At 38.1% G+C, this 13,664-nt stretch overlaps 1 protein-coding gene across 1 annotated transcript in view; it reads right to left on the bottom strand.

Annotated features, from left to right (window-relative positions):
• LRRC27 (leucine rich repeat containing 27) overlaps window positions 1–13,664 on the bottom strand; it is a 33,915-nt gene that overhangs the window by 8,751 nt on the left and 11,500 nt on the right. The window contains exons 5-8 of the mRNA XM_075027016.1: window positions 13,331–13,483; window positions 7,405–7,543; window positions 6,234–6,362; window positions 4,210–4,303 (exon numbers count right to left, since the gene is read on the bottom strand). Coding sequence (XP_074883117.1) covers window positions 4,210–4,303; window positions 6,234–6,362; window positions 7,405–7,543; window positions 13,331–13,483 — 515 coding nt within the window. The remainder of the gene's footprint in view (window positions 1–4,209; window positions 4,304–6,233; window positions 6,363–7,404; window positions 7,544–13,330; window positions 13,484–13,664) is intronic.

The following is a 13,664-nucleotide window of genomic DNA, read 5'->3' as shown; positions in this document are numbered from 1 at the left end:
AGGTAAGGCAATAGGGCCATTTGGTAAGAAAACAGTAGTTCCAGGAGAGAGGGTGGGAAGAGGTTCAGAAGAGCCGACACCTTTTGTTTGGGATACAAAAGATGGGCAGCTTCAATGTCCTCCTCTGCCCCAGTGAAGAAGCAGCTGGCACCCTGCCCTTACAGCCTTCTGCCAGATGTTCTGACCACTGGGCCGCACAGTCTCTCTCTCTTTATATCAGAGGATATTCAGTTATTTATAAATAGAGCTCTAGTGGGAAATACTGACAGATACTGACTCAATAGCCTTGTGGAGTCACCTGTGGAAGAGCTAAGTCAATGCCCTACCTCCACATTTAACTCACATTCCCTGAAACCTGGTCCTTAGCACTTGGTTGTAGGGTTAGGCCCTTCCCTCAGCATTTTTCAAATAAAGCTACAAAAAAATTTTGGTTTCATTCTGCCAGGCTGAATGCCTTTAAAAACTCAAAACTATTCTGTGAAGCCAAATTATTCCCAGACAAACCACCTTACCTATACTTCCAAGTCAATAAATTCCCAAGGTTTTGCACTGAGAAAAATTATTGAGGTAGATTTGAAATATTTTATAGGCACTTCATTTTTCTCAGTGCAAAAGCTTACCTCCAAACTGGCTTACAATAAAACTGTCAGTTATATTTTAATAGTATTACCTATGACTATGCTTCTGTAACCAGGCTGCTGCAGAGAAAGTCAATCAGCTAATAGGACAATGCTATAGAACAAATCTGTTTCTAGAACTGTCCCTTATGACATTATCAATTAAGGTGAAGACAAAGCAGAAATAACACGGCATGCTCACGTTGATCTGACACATACGCACAAAAAGAGTACTTACTTTGGGGAAAGTCAAGGTATGCAACGGCAGCCACAAGCAACCACTACTCAGCTATCCGTGCCTTCATCATAATTACTGAAAACTAGGATTCTAAATCCAAGACGATCCCATAATCTTAGGAAAAATATTTTACATTTTATTAAGTAAGGGTAGCTGCCTTGTGTTCCCCCCCCCGCCCCATTCCAACGAGAACAATTTGAAAACTAAAATCTTTTGGGTTAGGTAAAGAATATTCTCTGTAACACGCAAGGAATATGAAAACTGCTTCTAACAAGATGATCAGAGAACAAAAATACATTAAACTCACGAGCAAAAACTAGGGACTGTTAACATAAAAATATGAGAATGTGTTGCAAAGCTCTCATTAATTTCAGTATTTATTAGGTGTTGATGTAAACTACAGCCAGGGTAGGTACACCGGTTTGTGTGTGGTCCTGTGGTGCCACCCCGTGTTCAGTGCGTGCACAGGCAGGTACCCACCTTCCAGAACGCTTCAACTCATACATACAGCCTTTACGTCCTGTATCGCTTATGCCATTTTAAACCCATCCTTTGTTCTCCCTGTGTATCTATATCACTTGTATCATTGTAAGTACCTAAATAGGTTTGTTTTGTTTTTAAAGAAGAAAAAGCTTTTACAGGAGAAATTCAAGAACTGTTTTCTGTGAGTGAACACATCACTCTCCCCATTTATTTATGTAGGAACATGGAAGAGAAAAAATGAGGAATATTTAAATGTATCATGTAACAATATACTTATTCCTTCTTGTGTCATTCAAAATTCAATTCCATTCTATGCTAACCAAATTTCTGTAGTCCTAAAACCAGCTGTCAGTTTGGCCAGAACCAAGACCTTCGTACTAGAGAAAGCAGACCACACAGCTTCAACAAGGTAAGCGGAACCCCTGGGAGCTGTTATCCATCAGTAAAGTTCTCAGGTCTTCAGCAGGAATTCAGCTAGGAAGTTTTCAGCAAAAAACAATCTGCGTGTTCAGATCTGACCCCTACTGTTCATAGCAGGAAGATGCATTTTTCTCACATAACCTGCTTCTGGTCATGCTCCTGCTTTGAGTATTGTGAAATGACCCTTTATGTTGAATATTGCTACACAACAAACCAGTTTCCAGAACTGTCGCACTCACATTATCAGCTTAAAGCACAGATAAAGCAGGAAATAAGTGACCCACGTTGGTTTGATCCATATACATGAGCAGGATAATTTTTCACAGGAAGGCCTGTGTTAAATTAGTTAAGCATAAGTAAATATTATTAATCCCACCCAGTAAGCAGAATGAGCTACTGGTGCCAGTAACGTCACGGTTAAAGTACTGCTGCTTACTTCGGGACGACCCAGCTGCAAGTGACCCTTCAGAACACACGGCCGTCCTTGCCCTGCAGCCCATGTCGCCTGCACGCACAGAAACTGTCCTGCAAACCTGTTCTGGCACCACAGCAAGCCTACTTTGCTTTTGCTTTATTTCTGTGGTAAGGCTGGCCAAAGACATTATCAGAGATAGGAGCATTACATGTATGTATTTATTTAACTTCCAGACAACAAAAGGCAGCAATGAATAATCACAGTCTAAGAAAATCAGGTTAAAAAGTCTGGTAACTGAAACTTGGGTAACAACTTTGTTGAAGATGGATGAAGTGGAATAAAATCCTCCTCATACCACTTTTCCAGCCATCAGTTCCAAAATGTTTTAGCATTGTATTGTATATAGCATCCTCTAGAAAAAAATCTGTTTAAATGAAAATTTCTGTTTTGCTAAAGTAACCGAATATGATCTTTAGCACTGCCGCTCGGCAAGAGGGAGGGGGACTGTCGACAGACTGCTGCCTTGCCAGCAGGTTGCCTCTGGTATATTCCCATGGCGCTGCATGTTAAGTAAAGTTCTGCTGCCAGGATTAAGAAATACTGCTTAATTGGTGGAAAATGTCACACTACGGGTGAGTAGAAAGGTGAAAAAGGGTTGTATTAACATCAATAAACTGCCCGAGTCAGAAGCCCAGGTTCCTGCAGAGTCAGTGAAAATGGCAGACGACTAGGCTTGCTACTGTCAGGTGCCTGCCTTTACCTGTGCACTGGGAGCCAAGGCTCCTAAAGTTGGCACCTATGTTAGATGCCTATAGTTAGATGGTAAACCTATGTAGTCTCCTATTTGATAAACTGCAGTTCAGAAAGACATTTCTCCAAGCATCAATGCATTTAGCAACACAATTTGGCTTAGTTTCAAAAATTAGTTTAAAAAAAAACAAAACAAAACAATAAAAAACCTTGTAAGCTGGATATGGGACTGCTTTGGTTTTACTTTTAAAATACATATAAAAAAATTGTTTGGTTGTGTCAGATGTTGAATTGCAAGTTTTCCTACATTTCTAGAAAAGTTGTGATCTGTTATACAAGGGTCCTTTTTTTATTGTTTGAGGGCCAGGTATTGCTAAACAGGTATCAATAAAATGTAACACTAAACCTGTACAAATCCCCTTTTTTACCACTGAGGGATGTAACTCACTATAATTTAAAACCGCCTGACATGTCAGAAAAATTTGGATATATTTCTACACTTCCAAGGTTAGAAGTAGTATGCCCAGCAATCATGAAAATGAGATGAAAGAATTCATCACAGCAAGAGAAAAACTCTCACAGCATTTCAAGTTCCTTCAGTGATCATCTCTGCCTTACTCAGTGTCTGTGTTACAGTTCATTTTCACACCACAGCACTGGAAAAATCATGTGTATTCATTTTCAGCATCTCATCTTTTCCAGTGCTGTATTTTAAGGAATGAGAATCTAATGGCAAAATGAACGGGATAATTTTTTTGACATTTTTTGTTTTAATGTTTGTTACTTTGGGAAAAAAACTTCTCAGGCCTTTGAAATATGCTCAGAAAGGAACCAGAAGTGAGGTCCCTTCCTTTCATATGCCAGCATTTACAAATTCCTGGGGGAACCAGAAAATCCAGTCGACTTCAAATTCAGTTTGGCAGAGGCAACATCTCATATTGGAGGCGTTCAATAATTTAAAAAATCATATTTCAACATACGCACTTCTGTTTTAACGCCTCCAAGTAGCCTGATTATTGGAGCCACTACAGATTTTGAATAGCAGTTTGAAGGATCTGGCAACTCCTACACTGCACATGGGGCTACAGCACTTCACACAGCAGCCATAGTCCACATGGATATTTGAGAAAGGGTCTGCAAAGCCATTGCCAAAGTGCTGGCATTTAAAGTCCTGGTTTTCTCTTTTTAAATTTTGAAATATATGGGCTGTAAAGAAAATAAATCAAAGGGTATCATTAATGGATTGTTTTTTCCAGTGTCCTACCTTACTATTTTCTGTAACATACCATAGCTGCACTTGTAGGTGAAAATCTAAACGTTTCTTTTTTTTCTTTCATCAACTTCGCTCGGCTGCGCCATTCCTGAAGCATTTCTTTATTGCTGAAAAAATTAATTTATGTCAAACTCTTAAAACCATAATTTAAGAGGTGAAGGTTACTGCTTTTGATTGCATGCTTAGCCATTTACAGCGGAACAACATACGATATTTATTAGACATACCGATTCCTAACAAAGAGAAACAAAATACCAGGGGCCTCTTCATGAAATGTTAACTTACCAAAGGAAGATGAGAACTGCAAAGACCCACCTGCACTTCCCAGTTTAGTGGAGGAATATAGCAGCAAAGAGCAGGACATAGATTCAAACAAAAGCCAAGCAGAGCAATGAAACTGCTCAGAGAACTGGTAACAAGCTACATGGTTCATCTCTGGACTACAGGTTAAACTTGGTAAGTTTAGACACTGAATAAATCTGAGTAAACATAAAGAAGTAGACAGTTGTACCACAAAAAGTTCTACCGGATAATGTAATCTGACCCATCATGTTTTTAAGGTTCATCAACAAAGGTCTCATTAACATGCTACCTACTCTGATTCTGAATGTCCACAGTGATTCTCCAGCTCTTCTTTGTTTCAGTCCTAAGTTTCAGGCTACATCTTGTACTGCCATTGCCTGGCACATAAACAGAGTAACTCTCTTCGTTTCCTCTGTTTCTTTAAAAAATACTTGTCAACTATAATAATGCCAAATAAATTAATACTTTAATAAATAAGACATTGTCCCCAGTCTCTTGTTATGGATGCCTTCCTGAAGCCTTCCCAGCATTTTCCTCTTGACCTCTATATTCTATCTGTAACTATTCATAAAGCTAAGGAACACTCCCATCAAAGTCCAACAAGAAGCCAAGCGAACACCTCCTTTGTGTGAGCATCTCACCTGAGAATGAATGGGGGTCAGAAAAAAAAAAGAAAAGAAAAGAAGAGAAAAGGAAAAAAAAAGACAGCCACAATTCAAAGGTAGGGCAGGTCACGACACATGAGAGCTCAGCCTTGTTCCCAGTGGTTGCCCTATCACTGTGCACACAACTGGTTAAATAACTCGCAATAGAAGCAGGCTCACTTTTACTGGCCCTGGCCCAAATGATTGCTCACTGCCCAAATCATGGGCACCTAGATACGTGTTTCTTAGGAGTGGGGAATCCTGCTCAACCGACAGCGTTCCCTGCCTGACAGGAAGGGAAAGGCAGACAAGAATTCCCTGGCTCCACTTCTCTCCTCCTGGTTTTTCTCTCTCTCCCGGTGCAGGGAGGCCCAGGGAGCACCAAAACACACCAGATGTAACCCAAACCGCTAGAACACAGAGCTCCGCCGTGTGCACCCCACAAATCCAGGGCATTTCCCTATCAGAACACAACCATCATGTGCTTCCAGGAGTGCCACAGAGATGCGTTTGTTCTGTAACATGACTTTTATAACTCCAGTTGTGAAAGAAAAAAAGGTATTTAAAATGATACAAATTAGGACCAACGTTGTCTCATTTCTTGGGTCTAATCTGTAATAAGTGGATTGATTTCTGAACAGCGGTCCAAATGTATGCATATAGTAGAAAAATGCTGAAATATAAACAAGTTCTTTCAGCAAAATTTGTTCAATACATATACTTTTTATACCCTAGATGTATCACATCTTTGTCATATGCAGAGTTTGCCCTCTAGCTGTAGCCTTCTGACAGCCAAGATAAAGTTAACTTTAAGTTTACATGTAATGGAACATAGGAATCAATTGAAATGGATTTATTTTCTGCTCAACTGGAATGGGAATTCATGGAGTTCCATGGCCGAGTCGGTAAGAAGCTTGGTAAGTCACTTCTCTTGTTGCCTTGGAGGACCATATTTTGTAAAAGGCACTCTCTATATTTCCACTTGTAGTGCAAAATATTTGAAATTACTTCTTTCCTTTTAAATAGTCAACCAAGCAATCTATTATGAAGCTAAGTAGCAACTTTTAAAAGACAATAACATAATACTTGCTTTTTCCTTTGTTCAAATAAAGCTTGTTCTTCTTTCAGCTCCTTTTCTGCTGCCAGTCTGCATTTTTCAGCTTGCTTTGCTTGAATTGTCCTATCATAGAATAGAAACTCAATAAATGTATTTCTCTGTGTGGACATCCTCCTTTTAAAACGGACAGTTTGATATTGTTAACTAAATACAACATAGAAAACTAAGCACATTTAATGACGGAACATACACAAAATGCAGTTTTTTATCTACTAGCAATCCTGCATATAAGCAGTCTGTTTTATTTCCATATAACCATTAAAATATTTAAAAGTAAAAAACATGTTTTAAGTAATTCACCAAATGAATTACCTAATACAACCTTGGGCTTGCAGGGTTTTTTTATGGTGAGGGAAAAAAGTAAGTATAAACTGTGAATTCTGCAACATTTTTTTCCATACTGTTGATACTTCAAAACCAAAAAACCCTAAAACGTGAGAGTATCACTATCAAACAGTATGTAAAATATACACCATAAAATGCAGAGAACAGTGAGAAGTGGGGCAATGCAAGGTTTGAGATCTGGCGTTGAGGCACACCATAGGACAGACGACCACCCCGAGGTTCCTGTCACATAAGAAAAGCCATAGGCCTAACAGTGAACACAGAATGCATGGGGAAGTCTGTCAATCTCCCACATCAAAAAATTGCTGATTATTGGAGATTTCCCTCTATCCCTTCCATGCTAATTAAGCACATGGATTTTTGCTATTGACTTACAGTATTTTATGTTTTCTGGGAGCGACATCAGAGAGATGGAGGCAAACGTGAAAGGGCGAGGAGTGAAAGAAAGCAAGCAAGAAAGAAAATTCACAGTAAATATAAAAATCCCTTTCCTATTTTTTTTGAAATGTGAAACCTATTCAAATGGTCAATATTTTAAAAAAATCAGTCAGCTCTAGTTTATTAAACACTAGTGTTAAGAAATAATTTTTAAGTAACAATAAAAATGTTCATGGTGGGGGGGAATCATCACTATCATGGTAAATATTGACAAAAAAAATAAAATTAAGAACAATTCCACTGTGCTTATTCTATCCTATACACAAAAAGGTACTTTCCTTTTTCAGAAAGGATTCACCAATAAATTCTCCCAAATAGGGTTTGCATTATTTGCATATTGTGAAATATGATTAAAAAGCATTTATTAAATGCTTTGTATGCAAATGTAAAGGAATTTAATGTATTATCTTGTATTTCCTCTTCACTAGGCCACTCATCTGACAAATCCAAACTGGACTGCAACAATTCACTTAAGTTTAGCTTCTCAACAGGTGGCATTTCTATGGGAATTAGAGGGAGATTACTGTAATCCTATGTATCACTTAAATTTATTGTTTAAGAAAAACACAGCATTTAGATAGTGTCAGTCAATGACTAACAGAAGTGGGATTCATTGGTCTTTTTTTCTTTCAATACATATTTTATTCTCCAAGATTTTTCACAAGTTTAAAGCAACCTGTGTTCTGGAAAAAAACAACAATCTAGTGATGGATGTGAGCAGAAGAGTAGCTTCCTTTTGATTGATAATTTATGTATCTCATGATTTGGTAAACTCTTCACCCAGCGTTTTATCAATTCCACCATGCAGAAGCCAATCCATCTTCCAATCATTTTTGTTATGTGCTGAATACTTCTGACTTAGAGCAAGTTTAAGAGCCACGTGTCCTCGACACCCTGCAGAAATCAAGTTCTTGGAGTAGCATCCATAGCCTTACTCTCTGAAGGTCCCTTGTTGCCTTTACCATGGACACATGTGACCCAAAGAGCATGGTTCCGTATCACCGCCAGAGCCCCTGCCTCCTCCAGGGCTGACCCAAGACCCATACAACGGAACAGAGAGTCTACCACAGACAGTGGCAAGGTTTAAATATGGCTGTGTCAAATATACTGTATAAACGACAGTCAATTCTGAAACAGAGTAGGACATGAAAGTGGAAAATCCCAGCTTTGTACTGGGATCTCTCCTTTCAGGAAAAAAATAGTGGAAATTAAGACTCACATAATGCATGTACATATAAGGATTGACTTATATATATAAGGCTGTACATAACCCAAACTTTTTCTCTCACTTCATTTTTCTGCAGCATTTATAGCCTGCCAATGTAGATTTGGGTATAAATAAGTACTGCATGAACTGTGTATGACTGTAGAGTTCTCTGCATGATGAATAGAAGTTAAAAATATGTTCCATGTATCAGAGGAAGTAAAAAGGCAAAGCAAACGGATACAATAATCATTAACATACTACAAGTGCCCAAATGCAATCTGTGAGTCAAAACAAGAAAGATTTTTTAACATAATCAGTTTAAGTATGTAATGTAATGACAAAAACCAAAGACCAATGAAGGCTTTAGGACACCTTGCATTTCATCCCAGCTGGCATCTCAGGTTAAACAAATTTAGCATTATCTCAAATTACACCTTTATAGGTATTAATCTTCACACACAACTGCACTTTCGTATTTACATGACAATGACTAATTCTGGGGTATGTCTACACTGCACTCCAAAGTACACAAACTACAGTTACCTATAAGTTCTCAGGGTACCCCAGAAGTGCCAAGCTCAGCAATAGCTGACCGCCACAGAATTCATCCACCTTTCTGGGTAAGTCCATACCCTAGACCTTCTGCCACCCAAACAATAACCACAACAGCTAAATGTATCGCAGGTCACCTTTGACTGCGGTGTTGAGATCTTAAGATACACAAAGGTTTGTTTCTGGACAAACTATAGACTCAGGAGTTTCCTTGAATCGTAAAGAAGAAACACACTGGATTATCTCCCTCTTCTTCTCACATTTTAGAGAAAAAGCATTATTCCAAGGCACATTCTGTTATCCTCTGCATGAAGTATGTATATACTACTTCTTACACACTGCTCTCATCCAACATGAGCAGATGGGCCACGTGGGAGGGAGCAAAAACTCTTGCATATTACAGAAGGTTCCCAAACTTCATGTGCATGCCCACAGATTCTAAATATTAAACTCCATAGGATTATTTTTCTTTAAATATACCACTATCTAAACTAACATTAAACATGACAACATACTAAGTTACGACACTGTTCTAGAGCATAACTTATAACTGTTTTGTCATTCTAATCTATTGTGTTTGAATCAAGTAGAACAGAATGCAATCCTACATTCTTATGCAGACAAAACTCAGCAGAAAAAAATGCTTTTGATTTGCTATTTTGAAGAATACTAACCAAATCCTCAAAATTTTCAAGATTGTGTACCACTGAAGGGGAGTTAAAAACCAAAATAACTGGACTGTTTCAAGTATATTACATGTTTATTTTGAAAGGAAGGGTATAACAAATGCATAAAGGAACTTGGAAAAACAGCTGCAATAGTTCACTTTACAATACAAACACCACACTACTGTCAGGCACTACTCTGCTAATTTCCAAATAAAACTCTCACTTTGCATACTAACTTGAAGAGTGATCAGCTGTAATTAATTCTAAATTGTTACTGCTGAGTATAGAAAGTAATCTCTGAAAAATAATACTGGGTCACCTCACACAGATAGATAAAAAGATAAAGAGTGGACAGCCTGTTTTCATAGACAGCACATCTTTAAAAACAAAATCAAGAAAGCCTCTTCCAGCTCATGACTGAGCTCCCAACACTACACCAGTGTTAGGAGTACAGTACATAAATACACTTAGCCAGATGTCCCCAAGATGAATACTTTCTTCTGTTCAGGGGTTTTACTTCTTTAGTCTAACATTAAAAAGACATGCTTTTGTTACTATCCTGAATTTTTTACTTTAGGTAACAATTTAAATGCTCAAAGATAAATTAATTTCCTAACTGTAAAGGGGACAATTCATATCAGTAAGTACAGTAAGAATGTATACTCCACAGAAGTTTTGCTGAAGTTTTGCATGATTTGCTTACTAAAACTCCACTTGAATGCTAGAGGAAGCTTAATCAGACTGAAGCATTCCAATGTACTTCAGCCGTGATAAGGATTTGTTACTAAAACACTTTGAAAATCCATAAAAGGCATAATTTTGAATATCCAAGAGCCACATTATTCTCACTGAAAATTAATGGTCAATGTTTGGCATTTTATTCCCACTCCCAAGTGTTTTCCTATTTTGTTTCTAAACATTATTCTGCTGTTGATGGAAATACCAAGTAAACACCTACACTTGGCATTAGGCCTATGTCCAGAAAAACAAATATTAGCCTCCACTACATTAAGCACAAATGAAACTAAGAGGGTTTTTTCCCTTTCATTGTAGTACTCTTTGTAAACAAATGTATCATAATGCACCAGTAAGCATAACAGATTCTGCAGAAGGTACAGCAAAAAATAAGTTAAATGACTAGTCTATGTACCTATATTAAAATGCTGGTATTTAACAAAAAAAAAAAGCCAACCCCAAACCCAAAACACTTTATGAAGCTCACCTCCTTCCACAGGCCACTAATTACCTTCCTAGGAAGAGGACATCTCTTGATTTTTTTCAGAATGTTTAGCAATGGCCTGTTCCAATTCCTGTAGCATAGGCAATTCTGTGAAATGCAGAACTTTGGGGTACTAGCTCTATCATTATGACTACATTAAAAATTAAACTAGGACTGGACTTCTAAAACAGTAAAATATATTTAAAAGAGCAACCTTTCATCTTAAAAGGTCTATTTTAATATACCACTGGTTTCCTTCCTGGAAGACTCTGTAAATTTTTCCAGATGATGAATTTACACTAATTCTGATATGATGTGGCTTGAAGCAGGTATCAGGAAGACCTGGTGCAGCTAGGTGCTGGGCTTGCTTCTGAGTACTTCTAGTTAACTTCATTCTTGACCTACAATAGTTCTCATCTAGCATGACCCTTGCTTGAGGGGGTACCAAAATCAGTGTGAAACTAACAGAATTTGTGGTCTGAAACAAGCCTTGATTTAGGTCTTCTGAGAAAACAGTTTAACTTACCAACCCACTGAGCTACTTAACTTCTCTAATATGTCACATGAATCTGTCTGCAGATTACATAGAAAGAAGTTCTCTTGCAAGTATAAAAGCCAAGCTAGGAGAATAATACAGATGGTATCTTAGTCTATAACATCACTTGAGATCATGATGACTTAAAATGTTAAGTAAACAGATTTTTACATATTATGTATGCTAAAACACATGTCCACTGATACGGAAAAAAATACAGAAACATTAAGCACAGTAATGCAGATAAAACTGGGCTATATAGAAAAATGCACTGCTTGCTCTCAAGTCATGCTAAAATGTGGTGACAATTGAAGGTAAATAGTGGTAATTAAGCAATGCTACTGCGATATAATTTGTTTATAATTCTTGTTTTGAGACAAGGTCTTAAAACACAAAGACAATCATGTGAAGTTCTGGAAATGTGCATGGTGCCCTTTAATGACACCATACTTGGAATTGAGATTAATTAAAAAAATATAGTCATTATCTTTACATCAGTATTTTGACTTCATTTTCAGTATTATGGTATTTCGAGCTGATATTTTTATATTTCACCATATTGCTTAGCATTTTAAGTGGCTCATTCATACCCTGAATTTACTGCGTTCCCTTTAATGACATCACATTTTAATACCCCTAATTCCAGTCTGATGCTAATGGTATCCACAGCAATTAGCCTTCATTACAGAAAAGCTTAAGTATGAGAAGAGGTCTTCTGTGGGAATATGCCCACTATTTCTATTATTAATGACTTCTGGAATCCATCAGACCATAAATAATGCAAATTATGTTGCATCTTTTCTTCTCTGCTGACAACTTCTTAATTTTACCCTCCTAATGTAAATTTATAACTGCAATTCTGTGGAAAAAAATAGAACGTGCAATACAGAGCAAATTGTGCTTGTCTTTGAAGAATGTGAGCTCAAACACAATATGAAAACACAGAAAATACTATCAGGCTTCTGGTATGTGGATGAACAATATCAAGCAGCTTGTAAAGATTAGTTATGGTGTATTTATAGTGCACTAAATTTTCAAGAAGTAGGTTTGTGCTTCATATTGTATACAGTTTTGATAATTATGTCCCTACCTTCCTTATGACACACAGGCAGACAGCAGGAACTTCCTCTGCATGCATTTTCATTTTCCTTTAACCAAAGGCCAAGCAGACTGGCAACACAGAGTAAGCAGAAAGCTGGTTCTGCAATCTGCCTGCAGCTGCCTGACCAGCTGTGCCTCATCACTGCAGACTGCCTACCTGGAGACTATGGGAGGACACAGATTGGCACTATGCGCGCTAAGAGGAGACCACCATCTGCGCCTTCAGCAGCCTCCAGCGCCTGCAATGGCCCTCTGTGCCCCGCTGTAGAAGCATCAACTATTTCTCCTTTACCCACCAGGCCTCTGACGGCGTCACTGGAGGCAATTCGATTAGCATGACTTCTTGGGTTTGACATCTGTGGGAGGCTGTCACTCATCTCCTCAGTATTTGCAGCAGTCCAAGTATCTGAACCAGATCATGTCCTGAAATAGGAGCTACACTGACCCATCTGTAATTTTATCACCTCCACCTTTTTTCTCTAAGCCAGGTACTATATTTCCATTTTTTCCCCAGTCTTCTACTAATTAAGTGTCCTCTTTCATTTCCCTAATACCTCAATTTCCCCTATATCCCCTATAAAATGTCATCTACCTGTATACTTATCCTCTCTACCATTCTTAAGAAGTGCCTGGCATGCACACTAGCCACTTTTCACCCTAATGAAATGGCCCAACATTCCGTTCATGCTTCTCTGCTAATTCTAAAGAACAGCCTCTGCTGAAAACTTTATCATCTGTTTTTCTAACCACATCACACGTAATCCAGACTTCCTCTTATACAGCCTCCTCTTCTCCACTTAGGGGCTTAAGAGCCACGGTTTCATTTTTTTGTCACAGCATTGAAGCATTTCTTTTTCCTCATTTATCCTAGCCAGCAATATCCCTTTCAGATGCAAAGCTCAACGACACCCATTAGTGAAAGAGCCCATAAAGAAAGCATCCCTTGCTTCACACTTTTTTCAAAACAAATTATAGTAAATGCACACAAATATATCCCCAACATACCTAAAACGGCTGGCTCCATACTGAGTAGTTTTCCATTACCAGAATCCTGAAGAAAGCACAGGATGGATTTTAATCCCTTTTGTATGATATCTTTAGGTGGAAATTCAAGGGGACAGTGTCTCAGATTCAAGGCTGTCAATGAAGTTAAGTCTCCTGTGAAAACAATACAATTTGCAAACACAGAATCATAGAACAGCCCTGGCTGGAAGCGACCATGAAAGATCACTGGGCCTGACCTTTCAACGTTTTGAAAGATGGGCAAGTTTTTAGATATATATGGCAGTTGAGTCAAAGTGAATGACTGGTATTTATTGTGTTTATGATTTCTATGATA

Source organism: Buteo buteo, chromosome 4, assembly GCF_964188355.1.
Source record: "Buteo buteo chromosome 4, bButBut1.hap1.1, whole genome shotgun sequence".
Taxonomy (NCBI): Eukaryota; Metazoa; Chordata; class Aves; order Accipitriformes; family Accipitridae; genus Buteo; species Buteo buteo.
This window is presented reverse-complemented; position numbering and strand designations above follow the sequence as displayed.